At 34.7% G+C, this 23980-nt stretch overlaps 3 protein-coding genes and 2 long non-coding RNA genes across 5 annotated transcripts in view; all 5 read right to left on the minus strand.

Annotated features, from left to right (window-relative positions):
- Positions 1 to 16492, minus strand: part of Nca (neurocalcin homolog) — a 244420-nt gene extending 227928 nt beyond the window's left edge. The window contains exon 1 of the mRNA XM_076416526.1: positions 16335 to 16492. The gene's annotated coding sequence lies outside the window, so the exon portion shown is untranslated. The remainder of the gene's footprint in view (positions 1 to 16334) is intronic.
- LOC143204080 (uncharacterized) lies at positions 13188 to 16292 on the minus strand. The gene is made up of 2 exons (XR_013007505.1): positions 15904 to 16292; positions 13188 to 13392 (listed from the first exon to the last, which is right to left on the minus strand). It is a non-coding gene; the product is annotated as an uncharacterized LOC143204080 (long non-coding RNA).
- Positions 16493 to 17502: 1010 nt separating the features above from the next.
- On the minus strand, positions 17503 to 18382 carry SmD1 (Small ribonucleoprotein particle protein SmD1). The gene is made up of 2 exons (XM_076416531.1): positions 18242 to 18382; positions 17503 to 18120 (listed from the first exon to the last, which is right to left on the minus strand). The coding sequence occupies exons 1-2, from the start codon at positions 18253 to 18255 to the stop codon at positions 17769 to 17771; spliced, it is 366 nt and encodes a 121-aa protein (XP_076272646.1). The 5' UTR covers positions 18256 to 18382; the 3' UTR covers positions 17503 to 17768.
- Positions 18383 to 18456: 74 nt separating this feature from the next.
- On the minus strand, positions 18457 to 19119 carry LOC143204079 (uncharacterized). The gene is made up of 2 exons (XR_013007504.1): positions 18896 to 19119; positions 18457 to 18811 (listed from the first exon to the last, which is right to left on the minus strand). It is a non-coding gene; the product is annotated as an uncharacterized LOC143204079 (long non-coding RNA).
- A 439-nt stretch (positions 19120 to 19558) lies between these two features.
- Positions 19559 to 23980, minus strand: part of AcCoAS (Acetyl Coenzyme A synthase) — a 53954-nt gene continuing 49532 nt past the window's right edge. Inside the window, exon 9 of the mRNA XM_076416499.1 lies at positions 19559 to 20731. Coding sequence (XP_076272614.1) covers positions 20286 to 20731 — 446 coding nt within the window. The 3' untranslated portion in view covers positions 19559 to 20285. The remainder of the gene's footprint in view (positions 20732 to 23980) is intronic.

The following is a 23980-nucleotide window of genomic DNA, read 5'->3' on the forward strand; positions in this document are numbered from 1 at the left end:
AAAAAAGCTCTAGGCCCAGATGGTATAACTGTAATCAGGCCCACCAGCCTAATTAGGGCACTTTCCAAACTTGCCGAAAAAGCGATATAACACGTTTTAAATAGTTTCACACACGCACACCACATAATCTCGAACAAACAACTCGGTATCCGTGCCAAACACTCAAGCCTTCATCAAGCTGGTCACGTCGCAGCAACAATCCACCAGGCATTAAGAAAAGGTCGGAAAACTGGAGTCATCTTTTTAGATGTTTCCAAAGCTTTCGATCAAATATGGCACAACGGTCTAATATTCAAAACGAAACAGCTTGGTCTACCGAATGACCCAACCTCTCTGATTTATTCATACTTAGACGGTAGGTCCTTTCAAATTAGGATAAGTGACGCAGTCTCCTCTCGAAAACAGATCTCCGCAAGCGCTCCACTAGCCCCTATCCTGTTCAACCTTTACATGGCTGATTTCCCACTCCACAAACATTTCCACACAACATTTTATGCAGATGATACAGGCTTCTTCACAACCGGCTACAGTCCCGACGCTATTCGCGACAGACTTCAAATCCAACTGAACCATGCGATTACGTGGTACAAATTCTGGAGACTGCAAATAAACCCGAGCAAAACTCAGGCTACTTTGTTCCACCGCAAGAAGAAGTTAACGCTTAACGCCTCCGAATCGACAAAGTCCCTATCCCCTGGCTCCAGAAAGTATCATACCTCGGTCTCCAGTTCGACCGCACGTTCCGGTGGTCAGCCCAAATTCAGCACGATATTTGCAAAGGCAATGGCGTATACAGTCTTCTCTTTCCACTCCTCTGCGGAAAAAGTAAACTCCCAATCTCCCAGAAAGCGACTCTATATAAAATTCTAGTCCGTCCAATCTGCCTCTACGGAGCACAGATGTGGTACAGGTATGTCTCTGAGACAACTTGAACTACTCCAAGTGCTCCAATCCAAAAAAGTCCGCGCGTTACTCAATGCTCCATGGTTTAGGAAGAATGTAAACACTCACCTCTAATAAGGCATCCCGTTCTAGGCACCTTAGAACACGACAACATCTTCATAAAATCCCTACCCATACACGAACCTCAGTAGATAACTAACTACGACAATACCAGTGGTAACCCAGAGTCTCCCTGGCCCCCAAAACACTTCACAATCCCGAACCCGAAGCAACATCAGCAAAAGACCATTTGGTTCTAGCTGGTCTTGTTGGAACAAGAAAAATCCTGTTCTGGTGGTATCCTACATTGACATGAAAAAGCAGTCTGTCCTCATGTTTCCTTGCAAAATTCTATTGATTTCCTGAGTGACAATCGGTATGATAAGGTCTCGGTGTATGCAATCAGTTATGTAGTATCTCAGTGTACCTACAGTACTTCTTAGGACTTAGTTCTGGAAAATCTGTTGAAGTCTGTGCCGAGCAAAAAATTAGATTTGTTTTGTTCGTCATTTAATTTCGTTTATATCTCACAAATTTATATTATTATTCTTGTGATCAGTTAGTAGTCGCTAAAACAATATTGTAAATGGATAAATAGGTTTAGGTAAGTATTAAGGCGATATAAGGTTTTTGTTTTTAGTTATTACAAGTAATTTAAGTATTATGTACCTATTTTATTTTAAAACGTTATTTTTTTGCTAAAAATCTAAGTTTGATTATTTTTTTATTTTTAGTGAGTTCCTTTTTTAGTGTTACATATTTACTCAATAAATTACGCAGTTATTTTATTTTGTATTACAATGAGTATCGATTGTGAATTTCTTTTATAGGTAAGTATCTCACGTACAAAAAAAAATAGTTTGACGGTTTAGTATTTTTTAAATATATTTTCCTTTCTCCTTTTTACTTTCTAGGGTTTATCTAGGCTGGACCTACTGTTTAACGTGGGCTTCAAACCACGGTCCTCGGCATTAACCCTACCGACTGGCGAGTGATTAACTTAAAAATCATCCAAGAAGACATCCGGACTTACCTAACTTGGTTACTAGCGTGACTGGGATCATTTTCTTTGTTGGATTTTGCAGTCTTGTGTAAAGGCAATCACAACTGTTAAACAATCATAAACATAACGACCATGCCGCAGCAGGATTCGAACCCGCGACTGTCGCAACAGCAGGAGGACAGTCCTGTCGCCTTTACCATTGCGCCACCAATCGACGGTTTAGTGTTTAAAACAGTCAAATCTCACTTTTCTTGTCAACTAACATCATAATTTTTTATAATAGGTATTATGTTTAATATGGCTCAAGCTTTAGTTTCTGTGTCGTTTGAACCTTGTGTGAGTTCTTAAGCTACCAGTTGCTTTTGAAACAGCTGTAATTCTTCGCGGACTAGATTCGTTGTGTAACAATTTCCGACAGAATATTGTACCATTCTTGTACCAAAAGAACTGCAATTCAGTAATGTTGGAGGTGCAAATCGACTTCTCACTTTATAGTCTAAACCTTTGCGATTTTGTATCAGTATGTTTTTTTCTCATATTTTCTTCAACCTTTGAAGTAAAGAAAGATAGATTGCACATGTGCGCAACTGTTAATGTATTACTCTAGAGACTCCTGACGAAGGGTTGTTATCGACTTCAACTAGTTGATTATAATTATAAATATAATTCCAATAAATAACAACAATGCAATAGCAACATATTTTTTTAAATGTTTTTTGCAATATTTGTTTCATTATATTGAACCAAGATTATATACAATTTCGTGTCTTGGGATATAATACATAAATGAAACAAGAAGATCCACGCCGACATTGTTTTTCTTGTTGTTTTAAACTCCCTTGGTTGGCATATTAGCGGGAATTGGATGAAAAACTCTCGAACATGACAAATACTTGATTTCCCGCAGGACTTGGCCAATTTCTCACCGCTATCTTGTTTATTTAGAGATCAATTGTCGTCGTCGCCTTATATTCCTGATAGGTTTTTAGAGATAATACAAGACTGAAGTGAATTATGTCTCTCTATTATTATACAATATAGCGACTGTACTGGAAGTGGAAGTTGATGTTTAATGATCGAAATATCATTTAAATGTTAATAGGTATCCTATGTATCCTATTCAAGTTTTTTTTTCACATCTGTGAGTTCAATGTTCATCAATGCAAATTTATATATATATAGTAATTACTATTTTCAGTAAAATGCATAGTTCGACTGTTTTTTTCATGTTCGTCATGTTAATTTTATGTGGTTATATTTTCCAACGATAGTATAAGCTAAACGGAGATGTATAAAATCCTTCACGAACTTCTGGGCGCCCACTGCGTTCACCGTTTGCGGTGCTCATTTCACCACGTCTAAACTTAGCATACCAATCCTTGATGGTTGATTTTCCTGGGGCAGTATCCGAAAACTGGGCATCAAGCCAAGTTTTTGTTTCAACTGTATTTTATCCCTTCAAAAAGCAATGTTTTATTCACAACACGAAATTCCTTCTTATTCATTTTTTTCACAATAACAAAAGTTGCTTCACTCAAAATGATATAATTCACAAACTAATTATCTTACAGCTGTCAAATTTATACAAACATCTTTTGAACGTTAGGGCTAACTAAAAAACATGAATTTAATTATAATAGTGCCATGTATGTGTCAGGCCTGGAACTTTTCAATTGACCTGTTATAGCTTCTGCTTGCTTAAACTATTATTACGATTATTTATAACATTTTTAATTGTAACTTAGAAGAGAAGAGCTACACAGTAACTAAACCTTGCATGTATATCCAACGAAAACTCATACGTGCTCAACAGTTTTTCAAAGGAGACACGATATAAACAGAACGCCATGTAAACCTCTAATTTACGTTGCGTTACATCTGAAAATTAACTTAAAAATGCAATAATTCTACAGATAAAAAACAGCATTACTATAACTGAAAAGTTGCATGCTAGGCATGTTCGATTTTTTATCAGACTTTATTTTTGCTATGATTTATAGGTTGCTTTATTTATTTGGTCATACTATCATATTAATCATAATAAAAAGCTATAAATATTGCCAACAGCATTGACATTAAAGAGTTAATAATCATACTAACCAAGTAAACAAGCGTAAATGAGTGTAATTACATTAATTATGCGATATGTTTGTCATATTACAAAGATTTTTTGCAATCTGTAAATGGTAAGATAGACTGGGACTGGTTCGGTTGGCATTCCCAAATCCAGAAAGCAATCCAGAAAGGTTCAGGGATAGCAAACCTGCTATCTTCTCTGATTTGCCCTTCTAGCAGACTTCCCATCTCCATCAAATGCTTGTTTTACAAGATGTTAATTCGGTCCGTTCTCTTCTATGAATCTAATGTCTACTTCAAGTTTGTTACACCCAACCAGGTGAAACGGCTTCAAGTTTTCCAAAATAAACTCCTCAGGAGACTCTTAAACGCTCCATGGTTTGTCAGAAATAATCAAATTCATAGGGCAAAATTGACACTCCAGAAATCAAGCACTTCATATTTCAACCATTCCACAAACAATAACTCAGCTCATGTTCTTCTGAAAATGCGGTTGTTCGAGGGCTAGTCGACATGTTGGGAGCTTAGCACCGCATCACTGCTAACCTCCCCCCCCCCCTTTTCCAGGCTGAAACGACCTCATCCGTCGCTGCAGTCATAACTTTTGCCCCCATACAACAGTATCGAGTCGTGTGTTAACTCAAGTTCGCGAATCAATAGAATCGCCGGGTCCTCATGCCCAATAACGGCTGCCCGATCAGCGGGTGTCATATCCCCAAATTTAATGCAATAGCAGTAGCGATTCACAGGGGTCAACTGAGGCGGTTTCGGTTTAGTGTATTGGTAAGCCCAAAGGCACTCCCACATAACCCAGTCCAACTTCCAGGGCAAGTCTCCGGGATCAGGTAGGCATCATGCATTCCACCGCCTGGTTTTAGGCCAGAACAAAAAGAAAATTTGCTTTAGCATCATTGAATTACTAGTCGGTTTGATGACTTAGTGCAGTCCCATATTTACACCCCATAGGCTTCATGGTAGACTAATAAACCAAGTTCTCTGATTTTAGATCAAGTTCTCAGTATCTTCCGACTAAGCCGTGCGGTTATTTTATTTGGAGTCCGAGTAACATGATGTTATTCTGTAAAAATGCACGGTTGGAGCTGATTTTCCAAACACAGACATATGTGGGATGAGCTGAACACGGAACATCGCGACAGCCGACTTTAAAATAGATGTCACCACTTGATCAACCAATCGACTGAATAAAATGGCGACTGCGATTAAGCAATCGGATAATGTTATCCGTTTCCCTTCTATTTAAAAACCAATTTACGTAATACAACTATTATTTTTTACTTCGGGGGAATAATATTGGCGTTGTACACTCCTTGCCCTCTAAAAATATATCTTGAAAATACATTTCCTGCGGGAAAAATACGCTTCTAAGTCGTAGTTTGCATGCCGAACCCGACTGTGGTCTGATGGAAATTGATTTGACACACTTAATGCAGACGAATAATATTCCGAGTATAATAAAGATTTTTTTACTACAAGAGTCGGCGGCAGTTCGTTCGTGATTCGTACGACTGTGATGTAGTTCGGATTGGCCTGAGGCAAATAAAGAGAGAACACAGAACGAGTCTATAATAAATGTCATTTTTATTTTTTATTAATTACATCTTACATTAGATATGCTTAGTATAATATTAATTTACAAATTAATTTATTACTACTGTTCTGTTGTACTTGCATTAATACGCAAGCAAGGCCAGTACGGTATTAAAACATCAGTATGTATTTCCTAAATTAAAATAAAACGAATCTGACAGGTCAATTGAAAAGTCCCCGGCCTGCAACATAGATGGCGCTACAAGAATTAAATCCATATGTTTTTTAGTTAGTCCTAACCCTCAAAAGTTGCGTGTATAAATTTGGCAGCTGTCCGATCATTAGTTTGTGAACTACAGCATTTTCAGTGAAGCAACTTTTGTTATTGTGAAAAAAATGGATAAAAAAGAATTTCGCGTGTTGATAAAAAAAAAATGCTTTTTGAAGGGAAAAATACAGTTGAAGCAAAAACTTGGCTTGATGCCGAGTTTCAGGACACTGCCCCAGGAAAATCAAAGCAAGGATTGGTATGCTAAGTTTAGACGTGGTGAAATGAGCACCGAAGATGATGAAATGATTTTGAATGACTGTACATTGAAACTGAATGAAATAGCAAACACTCCAAAGATATCAACTGAACGTATATATCATATCATACACGAATATTTGGGTATGAGAAAGCTCTGAGCAAAGTGGGTACCGCGCGAGCTCACTTTTGACCAAAAACAACGACGAGTTGATAATTCGGAGCAGTGTTTGAAGATGATCAAGCGTAATAATCCCGAGTTTTTGCATGGATATGTGACAATAGATAAAACATGGCTTCATCATTTCACTCCGAAATCCAATCGACAGTCATTCCAGTGGACTGCACATGATGCACCCATTTCAAAGCGTGAGAAAACGCAACAGTCGGCTGGCAAGGTTATGGCGTCTGTATTTTGGGATGCGTATGGAATAATTTTCATTGTTTACCTTGAAAAAGGAAAGACCATCAACAGCGACTATTACATAGCGTTATTGGGCCGTTTGAAGAACGAAATCACCGAAAAACGGCCTCATTTGAAGAAAAAGAAAGTGCTGCTTCACCAAGACAATGCACCGTGTCACAAGTCAGTGAAAACGATGGCAAAATCCATGAATTGGGCTTCGAATTGCTTCCTCATCCACCGTATTCTCCAGATACGGTCCCCAGTGACTATTTCCTGTTCTCAGATCTCAAAGGAATGCTCAGTGGGAAGAAATTTTCGACGAATGAAGAGGTGACTTTGAAAATTGAGGCCTATTTTGAAGCAAAGGACAAATCGTACTACAAAAATGGTAGTGAAAAGTTGGAGGGTCGCTATAATCAGTGTATCACCCTTGAAGGGAATTATGTTGAATAAAAAAAAACTAATTTTGCCAAAAAAAAATGCGTTTTACTATGGTAGGCCGGGGACTTTTCAATTGACTTGTTGCTTAAGCTAAAGTTAAGAATACACTTACACACTAAACAAGTTCGTGTAATTTGGTCCAGTAGCTGTATTGCTTCCACGTTGCTGTGGTTTAGCAAAGTTATTTCATGTTTTAAGGCGAAATCTTGGGTCACTTCGTGTATCCATTTGATTTCGAGGTAATCGTGCAGCTCTTCGTAGGTTAGTGTAACCCCATATTTACACTCCATAGGCCCAAATTGGTTTTATGATATGATCAATCTCTTTGATTTTAGGTCAAGTTTCCTACTGTTTCAAGTTTAGCCTACCATCGAGATATATTCCGAAGTATTTGGCTGATTCTGCTTGAGGAATCGGGAATCCGTCAAGTGATATAATTAGATTTTTGTCATTTCGCCATAACGTAAAATGAACAGATTTAGAGTTATAAAGCTGTATTTTCCAGTCTCATGTCCATGTTTGTAGATCTTGTTGATCGCTACATGTACTTTTTCTATGGCCCTAGACAGAAATATATATTTTGCCATCATGACTGTGTCGTCGGCAAACGTTCCAAATACTGTTTCTTTCGTTGTTGGAACATCAGCAGTATAGAGCAGATATAGAAATGATCTCAAGACACTACCCTGTGGAACTCCAGCCGATTTGCAATTGCTCATTTTGTAGATTAGTCGCAAATTGCTCGATTAAAATCTTGCGAGAAGTCTAGAAATATTGTTGGCTCTTCTTCGAATGCCTTTTAAACAACCGCTTTTACTCTGTGCACTTGGTCGATTGTCGAGTGGTGATTTCGAAATCTGGTATTTATATAAATGGTTTAATAAGTATTAAAAGCAGTTCCTCAAATAATTTTGATATCTCCCAAGTAGCAGCGAAATAAGCCTGTAGGATCCAACTTGTTCTGTCGGTTCTTACAAACCGTTTTTAATCATAATTATTCATATATATGTCAACATGATTATTACTTTTCGTGACAGCTCTTTTACTAACCCAGGTGAAATACCATCAATTCCAAGAGCCTTTTTAGGATTGAGGTTGTTGTCAATTTATGTGGCAAGTTCCATTGGAGAAATCAGATTTACAGCTACATCGGGCTGACAAACAGGATTATATCTATTGTAAATTCCATATCATTCAATTGGAAAAAGCTAGCTAAATATTCTACGAATAAATCAGCTTTTTCCTCGTTGCCCATTTTGATATTTCTCGATCGATCGATAAGCAAGTCTGTTTATATTATTTGATCTTTTGATTTGTCTGGACTACTAATTCTATTAAATATTGTTTTGTCTACAGCATTTCCGGTTCTGTGCCATACTCTTCTAGCTTTTCGTCTTTCTTTTATCAATTCCCTATAAGTTACCTCATATTCTGATTTCTCCCTTGATCTCGGGGTGACTTCTTTTGCAGCAAACCGAAATTGTTCAATTATATTTCGGGTTTTTAGCTCAAGATATGGTCAATTACGTTTAAACTGATTGGTTCCTTCATTATAATTCTAGGTATCCGATTTAGCAAATTTGTTAGTACGATTATGCTTGTTTTTTTTTTCAGAATTGTCGCGCCTACTGTTGACACTACTGGAATGTGATCAGATGATGGATTCGAAGACCATGTTTGATGTTTGAGTATTGAATGAAAAACTGTAATTTTCGAAGATAACAGTGTAGAATTGCTAATAAAAAACTAAACGGAATAATAAACAGGCATTGTGCCTTCAAATGTTCTTAAAATATATATCCTTTTTCTTACCTGAAACGGAAAAAAGGATGACTGATGGTCAACTAAAAAGTTTCAGATTCTTTTAAATATTTAGCAAATCATCAGCAAATTTTGGATACTTGATTCTAATAGTCAAACAATTATTTATGTCCGCCCTACGTTTAGAAGCGATTCAACCTCTCTCGTTAGTAACACGACGCGAAAAACAATTTTAATCAAGCTAATAGTGAACGAAGAAGACACCACTACAAATATTTTTGTTGTCATTATTTTTTGTGCCCCTTCCAGAATGTCCGTGATTGATTGCTTTATCTGCGCTCGACCCATGACAAAGTTTAATCGATTCCAGAGTGGATCTTTTCCATAAACAAAATCATTTATCCGACAATTCATCATTTCATTACGCGTCCGACTGATTCTGACTCCCGAATAAAGACAGAAATGGGTATTCATACGTCGATAAAGGGCTGAAAGTTTATACATTATCATTAATGCTATTAATTTTCATCAAACTCCTATGCCTTGTTTTTTTTTTTAATTCCAGTATTAGAAAAATATTTCAATCAAGTTAAACTGAATTATACTAATTAAATAACGACTTTTTACTAATTAAAGGTGTATTGATAATTTTCTAACATCAGACCTATAAATTAATTTTAGATTTAGAACATGTATAACCAACTTCGTGTTGAAGCCTTACAAAAGGATCAAAAACAATTTCGTGTTTTAATTTTACACTGTCTCTTGGTAGGAAACAATACCGTTCAAACGAAGCAATAAATGTTATAAGGACTCCGCTTTATCAGAAACAATAATAAAACGTTGGTTTGCTGACGTAGTCGCAGAGACACCGATGATACAGAACGAAGTGGGCGTCCAAATGAGGTGGTAACACCAGAAAACATCAAAAAAACACAAAATCGTTTTGAATGATCGAAAAATTAAGTTGCGTGAGCTAGCTAACATCGTAAAGGTATCGAAAGAACGTATTGGTTTTATATTGCATGAGCATTTGACTATGCGAAATCCCTGTACAAAGGGCGTCCCGCGTTTGCTCACTGTTGACCAAAACCAAGAACGTGTGATGATTCTGAGCAATGTTTGGCCATGTTTAAACGTAACAAACAGGAATTTTTGCGTCCATATATGACAATAGATGAATCGTGGATCAATCGCTTCACACCGGAATCAAAATTTAAAAAGATTTCGTGTCTCGGCAAAAAAATGGAACTGAATCGTGAACATTTTCGTGCGATGATTTTTTACGTTTTTCAACGTGGATTATCACAACAAGAGTGCATCAATCAACTTATTTTAACTTTTGGCGATGAAGCTCCATCAAAAACCACCGTGTATCGCTGATTAAGTGAATTCAATCGTGGTCGTAGTTCGCTGTCCGGCGAGTTTCGTCAACGTCGTCCAAAAAGGCTGTTGTGTCCGAAAATATCGATGTTGTGTGCGAAATGATTAAGCATGATCGTCAGGTCACCTATTGTGAGATTGAGGCATCCCTAAGCATTAGTTCCACCAGCATATACGAAATTTTACATGAACACTTAGCTGTACGAAAGTTATGTTCGCGTTGGATCACCACATAACTTGACAATCGCTCAAAAAAAGGCTCATATCGATTGGTTCAAAGAAATGCTTAAGAAATTCAATCGCAGTGCTTCGAAAGACGTTTACAAAATCGTGACAGGACGGAATCAGAATATATATATATATATATATATATATATATATATATATCTGCCTGTTTCTTCGGCAATACTGGTCATATTGCAACAGTGCCTCTAGAGGATCGTAGAACAGTAAATTCTGACTGGTACACAACCATTTGTTTGCCAGAAGTCTTCGGTGAAATAAGGAAAACAAACAAGAGACTATTTGAGCACTCAAAACATCGAATTGATGGGTCTGATGGATTGATGATGATGGATGATTATCCACCGTACAGCCCTGATTTGGCACCCAATTATTTCTTTATGTTCCCATCTGTGAAATATAAATAGTGACCCTCGTATATACCGCTCGTATATACGAAGAAAACGCTTTTCATTCGACATAACGAATCTTCTACTCACACAGCCCACGAGAACATCGCTAAAATCAGTGAACTAGTACCAGTTGTGCCCAGCTTATTCAACTGATTTTGTTCCCACTAATTTCAGATTCTTATCACACTTTAAAACATTATTTTTCATTCCTGTTTCTGTGGATGTCCGAGAACTTACTGAACAAGGAAGGGAAAGAACGCGTAAAATAATTTCCCGTAATCCTATTTTTGATAACATCATTACTTCTTTATACACAATAACTAACTCATTCAAGACCGTAGAGAAAAAATTAAAAGCAAAATTTATAACCGAACAAATATAATAAAATTATCGAGTAATATTAGAGTGGGTCCCATGCATATTTCATCAAAGCTAAATAATATTTGCTTTCATTTGGAGCCGTTACCACCCGCCCCCCCTCTCAATCTTGCTGAAAATTGTTTTTCCCGTTTTGACAATTTTCCCAACTTGCTCTCTCGCTCTGGCTGTATCGTTGTCTCCCCCTCTCGCTGTGAAGCTCTTTGCCCTGGGAGCATTCGTCTTAGCTAATTACATTGCTCCTACCCTTACCCTCCGTGGTAATTAAATAAAGTTTTCGCCAAAGGCCTTAAAAGCATACACACTACAGGGCCGATGGAAAAAGAATTCATGGCGAGGTCGATATTGTTCTTGATTTAAACACGCCTATATTTCCCACTTCCAATTTTCTAGTAGTTCTGAATTTCCACTCGATTGTCTTCATTGCAAAGGGAGATTAGAATTGGTTTGAAATCATCAATGTTACTGGTTTTCTTTTGTGAACTGAATAATTGTTATCTCCGAATTCAAAAACAGCAACAAAGTTTATTGTCATAATATTCTAATTACTTAATCAATATTACCAAATTTATAATTTTAATATTATAATAATAACTTTAGTATAGTATTACTATATTTCAAGTATTAACATCACATATTTTTCCTTTTTTCTAATCAGTGTGTACAGCAAATATATCGGTTATTCTGACCTGAAGTAATAAGTAGTTAAATATAGTGTATTCAAAGTTATTTTATACATACGTCATCTAAATATGTGACGTCAAAACATCGCATATTGCCACATTAACTCTGAGTTCTTTTAGTTCAGTTTGGCTTTGACATACAACAAAATTCTAATCTAAATAAAATAATTGAACAAAAATGTTATCAAATATAATTTATTTAAATATTATAGTACATATAAAAAATACAGTTAATTATACAGTCGCAATATTTAATAGGTTAGAGTTATAACATGTTATCACTATTGCTTTCAAGAAATTAGCATACGTCGGACAACCGAACGACTTTGACAGGCTCATTCGTTTACGTGCTCGAACTAATCAGACAGCATTATGTCTCTTTTTAACTAGAATAAATGAGAAGGAGAATATTATCTGATTCTAGAACGAATTTACAAATTGCGGCAGGCAATATATGAAATATCTTGATATGGTATGTACAAAAAAATTTTAATAGACCATAAGTTGTTTCTAATTCAAAATTCAAAATTTGACTTCATATGAAGAAACCAAAAGTAGATATATTCATATATAGAAAAAAAAAGATTGAGATAAGTCGTAGCTATGCTGGTACAATAAACAATAGATTGAATAAAATATGAGATTCTAAAAAATAAGATCTCCGCATAAAGCTGTAAAATTACAAAAAACTTTCACAACTTATTCGTATACTCTAATGATATTACATAGAAATAATAGATATTACTGCTAGATAAAATGGGTTACTAAAATATTATATATGATCAATCAAAATCTTAGATACATACGAAATAATATAGGAAGTCCTTTCCGGTTTTTTTGGTAAAACAAACAGGTTATTTACAATGGGTAGTTAAACTTTTTTTATTCAAAGTATTGGTCATTTGATGCATTTTTCCCATCTTTCAAGCAATTTATGAAATCCATTCAACAGTATTTTCTTTGAGCTAAACCAACCGAACCATTTTTGCACGAAAAACGTTTTTGTCTTGTCTTGTTCCACCAGCAACTATGACTTTCCTCTATTTTGGTAAAACAAGAAAGTAATGCGTGCCACATAAACACCTTTTTCATACATATGGCTACTTATGGCTGGTGAATTCTGTTACAAGAACGGCAGAGTAACTAACGACACACCTTGTAGTGTTTATGTAAGTTCTACTTTATAAACAATAACAGATTTTCATATAATGATATTTAAATTATTTTATAGATCAATAAATCAGATACAACACTATAGTCTATTCAAAGTCATTTTGTACATACGCCATCTAAATTTGTTACGTCAAAACGTCGCAATGTTTCCGCATCAACTCTGAGTTTTAGTTCAGTTGGACTTTAATATACAACAAACTTGTAATCTAAATAAAATAATTAAACAAAAATGTTACCAAACATAATTTATTTTAACATTATGGTACATCTAAAAACTATAGTTAATTATACAACTACAATAGTTTATAGGTTAGAGTTACAACTTCTTATAACTATGGCTTTCAAAAATTTTGCATATATCTGACAACCGGATGACTTTGACAGGCTCATTCGTTTACATGTTCGAACTAATCAGACAGCATTGTGCTTCTTTTTAACTAGAAAATAATGAGAAAGAAACTATTGTCTGATCAGAATTTACGAATTGCGGTAGGTAATAAAAATATAGTGCATGAACTGGTTTAAGATCAGATAGAAAGTAAATCTTATTAAAACCATATATTTTTTGTTTGTTTTGTTTATTTATATTCACATGTAATATATATCTATATATCTGTAGATCCGTTTTAGTATCTAATGTTTCCAGGTATAATGATTGTTTACTTTTTTGTCAGCTGTTGAAACAATAACACGCCTTTTGGTCTTATTGGCAATTTTTTTGTTGTGTACAAATAGTATTGTTTATAAAAAGGCTGTAAAGTACGATACACAAATATTAAACAATCGATGAATTAGAAAAAAATCGATGAATTAAAATTGCCAAAAGTGTTTTTGAGATAAGTGCTTAACATCTAATTGGGACTATTTTGAACTGGACAATGAACTAAGTGTGTGAAAAGGTGAATGATATGAAAATATATGAAATAATATGCCTAGTTAAGTTTGACAGGGGTTGTCTTGGTATTTTTTGAAAGAAGATCAAGTAGATACGTGAAATAAGACATATTTAATTTATAAAGAATAATTTTAACATTAATTACTGCCTATATTATTATTATTATATGTTATTTAGTAATTGTAAAAGTAACAGGTTAAAGGTGCGTGTATAAATTTGACAGCTGTCGGATCATTAGTTTGTGAATTATAGCATTTTGAATGAAGTAACTTTTGTCACTGTAAAAAAATGGATAAAAATGAATTGCACGTGTTGATAAAATATTGCTTTTTGAAGGGAAAAAATACAGTTGAAGCAAAAACTTGGCTTGATTCCGAGTCTCCGGACACTGTCCCAGGAAAATCAACCATCAAGGATTGGTAAGCTAAGTTTAGAAGTGGTGAAATGAGCATCGAAGGTGGTGAACGCAGTAGACGCCCAAAAGAGGTTTTTATCGACGAAAACATTTAAAAACCCTTAAAATCCTAAAGATATCAACTGAACGTATACATTATACCATTCATGAATTTTTGGGTATGAGAAAGATCTGTGCAAAGTGGGTGCCGCGCGAGCTTACTTTTGACCAAAAACAACGACGAGTCGATGATTCGGAGCAGTGTTTGAAGATGATCAAGCGTAATAAACCCCAGTTTTTGCGTCGATATGTGACAATGGATGAAACATGGCTCCATCATTTCACTCCGAAGCCCAATCGACAGACATCCGAGTGGACTGCACACGATGAACCCGCTCCAAAGCGTGGGAAAACGCAATAGTCGGCTGGCAAGGTTATGGCGTCTGTATTTTGGGATGCGCATGGATTAATTTTCTTTGACTACCTTGAAAAAAGAAGGACTATTACATAGCGTTGAAGGACTAAATCGTCGAAAAACGGCCGCATTTGAAGAAAAAGAAAGTGCTGCTTCACCAAAACAATGCACCGTGTCACAAGTCAGTGAAAACGATGGCAAAAATCCATGAATTGCTTCCTCGTCCACCGTATTCTCCAGATCTGGCCCCCAGTGACTATTTTCTGTTCTCAGATCTCAAAAGAATGCTCGCTGGGAAGAAATTTTCGTCGAATTAAGAGGTGATCGATGAAACTGAGGCCTATTTAGAAGCAAAGGATAAATCTTACTACAAAAAATGGTATCAAAAAGTTGGAGGGTCGCTATAGTCAGTGTATCACCCTTGAAGGGAATTATGTTGAATAAAAAAAAATAACTTTGGCAAAAAAATTTATTTTACTATGTTTAGGCCGGGGACTTTTCAATTAACCCAACTAAGAACCAAGAAACATGGCTACGTATAAAGAATAATATTTTTTCTAAATCTTTACATCAGTATATATCAATAACCATATACAATTTATACGATTTAGATTGTTTGAATCTAATAGATCTGATATAAGAAAATAAATAAGTAATGTTTACATAAGAAAATGTACTACTTTACAAATTTCTCAATTATTATTTATGAGCATATTCCGGGTCTCTCCCTCTACGTAAATATTGTTCTGTAATCGTTTCATTCTTTCACCCCGAAACTAAGCAAATGTCATATTGTTGAGACCCTTTCTTATCCATCATACAGAACAATCAAAGTCTGGGCAAACAATCACGTTACGATGCTCCCCTAAATATCTTAGTTTTGTTTAACTTTCCCCCAATTGAAAAGTTTCAGTTTGTTGTTTCTCAATTACGAAAAATACGTATTTATTTATTTACAATATGATTTTGTTACACCAGCTATCAAAATTAACTGAATAATCGATGTTTTAGTATGGTGGCTCCCTCTCTGAGCTATGGTAGCACGCATCTCGAGCGACAGAGACAGAAACAATAAAAATAACTTTTTTTGATTTCTGGCCCAGACCGATGCGGCCAAAAAAAAATCGGCCAGATTTTAATTAAACATCTTAGCAATCGCAAAACTATAACGAGCTGGACCCGCTTATTTATAGGCAACAGCTGGTCGCTTTAATTCAAACAGGAATATACTAAAAAAAACTTACCTGGAAACTTGATAGATGGACCAGCGGATTTACGGTGCATAAGAAGATCCAAAACAACGACGGGAACTGTAAAGAAACTTATAACTAGACTTATAATTAAAGCGCAGGGACTCTTAAGAGTTCCCACCGACCCTAGGACCCTACATAAACAATTCAAACAAGCTCGAAAAACTCTAATACAATTTCCACTTAACCTAAAAATTCGATTCGGATAAAAGACAAGGTTTATCGCCTTAAACATAGTAAAATAATATAAAATCGGGTTGTTTTCGAAAATCTATTTGATGGCACACAACGAGGCTCGAGTCTCGAGACCTAATAACAATCCAAAAGGTAAATACTAATGACAAAAATTTAAATGTCAAAGTGGTATATATAAACACTCGGTACTGGTGGATGGACGAACGCTAACCAACGAAATTCTCACTCACTATTTCCGTTTTTGGTTCGTAAAGCGCGGCCCCCCGACTTTCCACAACCGAAAACCGTATCAATTATTTAACGGGGCGACAAATTGTTTTTTGCACATAGTATTTAGGCTGTGAAGATCGCCATGTTTGCGGTATACGGTGGGCGCAGACGCGGCACCGGGCCTGTCATATTTTGCAAAACGCGGCGAGACCGTATATGATCGGTTTAAATTCTTTATGTATGCGGACTGAGACATATTTTTACTAGGTTTCCATTATTTAATACAGTTCACGTTCACAACACAGCAATCAAATATCCATATATAACATAGTTTAATCACATTTTAAAAAAATTAATGAGCAAACATCAGAACACAAAAGTCCATGTCAATTTTGCATCAGCCCACTAGATTTTGCTGTTTTTTTATCTCTATTGTCATATTTCTCTCATATCCGCCAAATTATCACCGATTCCATTTATACTATACTTAAACATAATATTAAATCGCAATTATCCTAAAAAAGTCTACATCAGATGACCATATATAAACAAAAATCTCACTGTTACAAGACACAGTATGCGAACTATAGGACACAAAACCATGTGCTATTTTTTGCCAGTCTGCAGTGTTATTATATATATATATATATATATATATATATATATATATATATATATATATATATATATATATATATATATAACTTACATCTTTCAATCACCATTTCGACAAACAGTCACATTACAATACAAAATTTCTTTATTTTATTTTCCACAAATAGAGAGTTTCATTTCATACTTCATTCAGCTGCTTTTCAATTATAAAAAAGTTGTTACAGCTCATTCTATAAAATTTGCAGAAAAGCATTCACCAAAATAACACAAATCAACTTTAGTATCTAATATTATACCCTTGACAAATTAGCATAGCCAGAATTCTAAAAGTAAAGACAAAATATCTATTATGAAACCTATATTTAATTCAATACTAATAGATTATATATAGATTGCACTGGATATAGTTCTGGCAATCAATATTTGGATGATACCATAAAGTAAAAGTTGGCAACGATTACAAGTTGATTCAAACTGCATTATTTAACCTGTAAACAAACTTCTAATTTTAATTGGTGTCCAGCCTAGAAGATCTCGCACGTATATAACTTTGTTATCAAGAAAACAAAAACAAATAACTAAAGTATGTTTATTCTGACTTATTATGCATGATACAAAAATCCATTACAAGAATAATTCCACTAATTTCGAACACATTTATTACATTAATTTCCCACATTGGAAATTGACACAAAACTCCTGCCCTGAACGTTGTACCTTTGATGTCAATGTTATGATAAATATTAAACTTAAATTACACATTAGATAGTGGTTTAAAGAAAAACCCTTAAAACTAAATCACTTAAAACATACATGTTCATCATAACACTTAATCATCCTTATCTTCGGCCTCTACCTCTACCCCTCCCTCTAGGACCACCACGACCTCTTCCACGGCCTCTACCTCTTGCAGCTCCTCTGGCTGCTTCCTTTTTCTTGGCTTTGGCCTTTGGAGTGTCATCAATAAGAAGCGTTTCCAATGGTAAACTGTCCGGAAGTATATAATATCGAATATTATTACCTCTCACAGTTAAAGTGTCAAGGTTGATCGGGTTCCTGTTTTTAGGGGTCATTTTAACAGCTTTTAAGTGGGTATTCATAGCTACATCAACGCCGGTAATAGTTCCATGTACTTGGGTGCCATTTTTTAGTTCCATGGTAACTGTTTCGTGGGATAATTTCATCAAAAACCTAAAAATACAAGCGGCTTAACAATATACTATAAGGTTATGTTGGTAAGTAAACTTAAAGATTAACAAAACTAAACCATTTACGAATATAAATTATTAATTTATATAGACTAAATCCTTACCTTACTAACTTCATTTTTACACTTTATATTTTACTGTTCTATATAAGTAAAATTCATAAAAACAAAATTTAAGACCGCGTTTATACCCACAAAAATGCTAGTGATGCTGGAACCTTGTCGCCATCTTTTGAAAGTGTCAAAACTTTTTTTTTAATTTACAGTTCCCTATAAATTTGATTCCATGTTATCGAAATATTAATAATAAGAAATACCAATTTCTCCTGTGACAATGTAAATATCCTTTAATAGTAAAAAAGAGTACAAAAATAATAAATTATACATCTCATTTGATAATTAGAACAATTATTCTATACCGAAAATTAATATATACACCATATAAAGGCTAAAAAATATAAAAAATAAGGCCACCAATAATACAAAAGTATTTCTGTTGTGGGTTCTTAAATGGGCCAATTGTTCCTTATGAGAATTTAATAATTTTCGGACTTCTTCCAGTTCTAATCTCAACAATTTCTCTTTTTGTTCGGGCAATTTACCTTCTTTTATCTTAGCTTCTAAAGCTTGCAGTTTGTTATAAGCTGCTTTTACAGATTCTTCCGCATGTTGAATCTAAAAATTGTAATTTAAATGTCAATATGCGATGTGACGAACAATATAAAATGTTAAGGATAAAAGGATATTAAGGTAACATACCTTTTGTTCAACATTAATTTTGTCCATTTTATATTTCTATAATTGTTTTAGAGAGGAAAAAACTAAGGAACGCAAACAAGTGTGTAGGTTATTTTGCCACATAAATACTTGAGCTAATGTAGGAGGGAGAAGATATATCATAATTCAAATCACTAGGATTTTGAATTAAAAAATACAGTGTTATATAAAGTATTAAGTAAAATAATAACTTTATAATACAATATAAAATATAGTTATGCAACATAAGGTCCAGATGTTGTATCTGAAGTATTGAGAGTTGCCTGTGTGTAGGACAGTTTTTTTTTAAATTCTAGTTATATTATATTTTTATCATTCAGGGTTAACAAACAACTAAACGCATTTTATATATTTTTAAAACTCTTTATTTCGATCAATATAACACTTGTTAGGCATCTATTTATCTATGAAAAACGACCACATTTACCATGAACAAACAAATCTTGTGAACATATTCTAACAAAACATGAGAGAATGATATGTCTTCAGGGAAGGCTAAACTTCAAAATGCAGTCTTGTCGCTATGTTTAGTTTTATCGTGAAAATCTTAGAGCCAAATAGATAACCTTATATATAATATATATTTCATTTTACAAGAACCCACAAGGCATTGGAATGTATTATCTCGTAATAAATATATAACAATTTATGTATTTCATTCGTATATATTACATCACGCGGTGCAACATTAGCACCAACCAAACTAGGCATGAAACAATTTTATACAAAAAATATACTTAAAATATACATGTTAGTCATTATAATATAGATTTTGTTATATATATACCCATAAATATACATATTCTCGTTTAAAATTTACAAAATAAAATTATCCTTCATCCAAATTAAATAAACTGGAAAATATGATAAAGTCTTATCTAATAATGAGTAATTATTAGCGTCTTTCATCATGATTGTACTTAGTTCTAACGCAAACAGTTGGAATCGATGTGATTTACTCGTCTAAATTAGTAGGAATGCCCGAAATATTAAAATAAAATCATATTTACAAAACTTAACAGAAATATTACAGACCTACATAATACAACAATGTGCTTAAAACGTTACATTGGCTTATTCTAATTTGCTTTTTCATTTTTACTTATATCTTTAGGCAACCAAGAAAACGTCGGTTGTTACAACTTTTTTTAATGCTTGTCATTTTAAATATCTTTCAATATTGTGTTTATTAATGATCTTTTTATTGATGTCTATGTATTTTTGTACGCGTATTAAGTAATGAATGAAAAAGCAAACGAATATAACGAGATTTTTTTGTGCTTTTTTCAAAAAAGCTATATATTTTCTATTTATATAAGATCCCAGGTGTCCCGGAATCTCCGGATTTACGGATCTGTTGAGGGTGGGGGATTTAAGCGTTTGGAGGTCTCATGGCGAACAACTGCTCCACCACGCCCGTCTCGGCCAACGTACTGATGTCCCCGACCTCCCTGTCGTTGACGGCCACCTTCCTCAATATCCTACGCATGATTTTGCCGGAACGGGTCTTGGGAAGAGCGGGCGCGTTCTGGATGACGTCCGGCTGGGCGAACGGTCCAATCCTCTCGCGCACGTGAGTTTTGAGTTCTTTGAGTAAGGCCTCGTTGTACGTCCCCTGTTCGGACAAGGTTATGAAGCAGTAGAGGCATTCTCCTTTGACCGGGTGCGGCTTGGCGACCACCGCGGCTTCGGAGACGTGCTCGTGCTCGGTCAGGACGGATTCTATTTCCGCGGTGGACATCAGGTGGCCGGATACGTTCAGCATGTCGTCTACGCGACCTGTTACCCATAGGTATCCATCAGCGTCACGTCTGGCACCTTAAAATCAAAATTAATTGGTTAAATATTAGGCCATCGTCAGTTGTCAGTGTGTTGAATTGTTATTCGACAACATATGAACAAGAAATGAATGTTTTTTTTTTAAATGTGTACTTTGTTGATGAAAATATAGGGTTTAATTGACTGATATTATTGGTTTATTAACACAGGTCTAGAAATATTAATGAAAACCGAGGTTAAATACAAAGTTATTTTAATTTAGATTTGTTTTGTTGGTAATTTAATTTTTTGAGTGTCTATTATTATTTTTGTGTTGTTTGGGCTCGGCCCCGACTTCAATGTGATGATAAGTCGGTAGTAGTTAAAATAATATTGTAAATAGATATATAGGTTTAGGTAGGTATTAAACTAAATTGTGTGTATATAGTAGAATATAAAATACGTGTTGAGGTTTTTGTTTATTTTTGTTTAGTTATTAGAACGGTTATTTTTTATTAATTTTTTTTGTGTTAAAAATTAAGTTTGATTATTTTTTAATTTTTAGTGAGTTCCTTATTTATTTTTTGAAGTTAGTTCAATTTTTTTATTAAAAATAATTTATTTTTTGCTTTTTAGTGTTATATATGTACTCAATAAATTACACAGTTATTTTATTTAATATTACAATGGGTAGACCAAGTAAAGGTGCAGCCCGTATGAGAATAAACAAGAATAAAGAAAAAGTGATTGAAAATGAGGCACCGGGGTCCGCTACTAAGCCTGGGACAAATATTCTAACTAAACCACAAAAAGTTGTTATCCCTACCGGGAATCAAACCCGCGACCTAGACTTGGGAGCTAAACATTGTAACCATTACACCATAGAAGCAGTTTAGGAGGTCTTATATGCAACAGTTTCTGCTTAAAAAGCAAACTGAATGACTTTTGCAGTAAACGACTTTCGATTTTCAGTCACATCAGTTCAGCAATAACATTATACACAAATATCTGATTATTTTAGATAAAAAATATGTGAAAACTTTGTACGTTCCTTTGAAATTTACGCGTTTTCCTCGAAGCAATTTGGGTGGGTTTTGAGCCAAGAACATATCCATCAATGAATCAGACAAGCTATGACTTCTTCTGACAGTTAATACATTTATGCATTTTATCAAAACATGGGAGACTGACATTGATTCCTTACAATTGGTACACAGGGGCCTCTCAGTTCGATTCATTAGGAAGGAATGGGTAAAATGGCAGCGACCAATCAGTGGCCTGTTTAATTTACCTGCAAATCTTTATTCCCTAAAGAGGTAGCAGAGGAAAATACGTTATTTTAATGGGCCAAAGATATCTAGCCATAAACTATTTACAGTTTGTTGACTCACAATAGCGTCTGTGGCGAGGTCATCAGCCGATTCCTTCCCAGGTATGCCCTTGTGGCTGGGGATTCAGGCTTCAAATTTGTGGATGATGATGTTGTTTTGTCGAGATATAACCAGACTGTACAATTCAAGGATTTGCACCTCTAGTGAGTCGGGGCATATAAACTATGTTTTAGTATTATATTAAGTGATATTACGAGATTTAGGCTTTCCTTTATTGCGAACATTTCAGCTGTAGGTATAGTAGAAGTATAATACTCCTATAGACTACTTAGAGCTATCCATTGGGTGTCATTGGGTTGCCAGTGTAAAACGCTATGTATCCACTAAAACTTTTTCTAGTAAAACAGTAACTACCCCCGTCCGGATGATTATGCTTATTGTTTTAAGTCCACTATCGTCTTATATAGACACTAGTCCATGGTCTTAGGTACCTGTTGGGTTTGTAAGTATTCTTTTTCCAGCTTTCCATTGGTATTTCCATCGGTGTTGCTACCATTTTGTTTTCTTCCATGTTTAATTCCTCGAGCGGTCGTTAAATAATGTCATTTTGATGAATCTTTAATCCCTCTTCTATTTCCACTATTTCCATTCGAAGAAGAGGCTTTCCATTAAGTCCGCACAATAAGGACAAAGTGGACTGTGTTCATAAATGAATGTATCTGTACTTCTAGGATAAGTTAATGTTCCTTTTATAGGGAGTTAGAAAGCCTCCTGGCTCAATCGACAATAATAATATTAATTAATTATAAGTATGTTAATAATTGTTATAAAATTGTTTTCTTAACAAATATAAATTGTGCCGGCTTGGTGGGCAGGGGTAAAGGCAACAGGACGGTCCTCCTACTGTTGCGATAGTTCAAATCCTGCTGGGTCATGGTCGTGTTTTTATGTTTGTGATTGTCCTAGGCAGTCCGACAAGGAAAATGATATCAGTCACGCTAGTAACCAGGCTGGGTAAGACCGGATGTCTTCTGGGATGATTTCTAAGTTGGCCACTCGCCAGTCGGTAGGCTTAATATCGAAGACCGTGGTTCAGAGCTCACGTTAAACAGTAGGTCCAGTCCAGATAAACCCATAGTTGGTAAAAGGAGACTTTAAAATATGTAAAAAAATTATAAATTGTTATTAAAAATTGACATCTTTGCTTTCTTTAGCTTCAGTCGTTCTGAAATCATTAGATTTTGCTTAGATTTTGGAATTGATTTATAAAAACATTAAAATCATCAGTACAAGCAATCAAAAGTATCCAAGGCAAACATACTGAAACAACAGATATAATGAGTGATTTTGATACACTACCACGTTGTAGTTATCGATAAGAATATATTTAAAGCTATTTTGTACATACGTCATTTAAATTTGTGACATCAAAACGTCGCAATGTTGCCGCATGAACTGTGAGTTTTAGTTCAGTTTGTCTTTGACATACAACAACATTCTAATCTAAATAAAATAATTGAACAAAAATGTTATGAAATATAATTTATGTTAACACGATGTTACATCTAAAAACTACAGTTAATTATACAGCCACAATAGTTTATAGGTTAGAATTATAACCTCTTATCACTATTGCTTTCAGTAATTTTGCATACGTCTGACAACCGGACGACTTTGAACAGGTTCATTCGTTTACGTGTTCGAACGAATCAGACAGCATTGTGTCTGTTTTTAACTACAATAAAATGAGAAGCAAAATATTGTCTGATTCGAAAACGAATTTACAAATTGCGGCAGGCAATACATTAAACATCTTTATATATTTATAAAATCGATAAGAATATATTTATAATTTTTACTGATTAAAGAATTCTGGAGAATAAACTAATAGAAAATGATATTTTGTCGTTCTTCATTCTTGTTATCAGATAATTTATTATTGGTAAATATTGGTCAAGAATTTTTCTATCCAAAATTG

The sequence above is a fragment of the Rhynchophorus ferrugineus genome, unplaced genomic scaffold (assembly GCF_030347505.1).
Source record: "Rhynchophorus ferrugineus isolate W39M unplaced genomic scaffold, kcgeb_rfMv2 rfM10, whole genome shotgun sequence".
NCBI classification, from domain to species: domain Eukaryota; kingdom Metazoa; phylum Arthropoda; class Insecta; order Coleoptera; family Curculionidae; genus Rhynchophorus; species Rhynchophorus ferrugineus.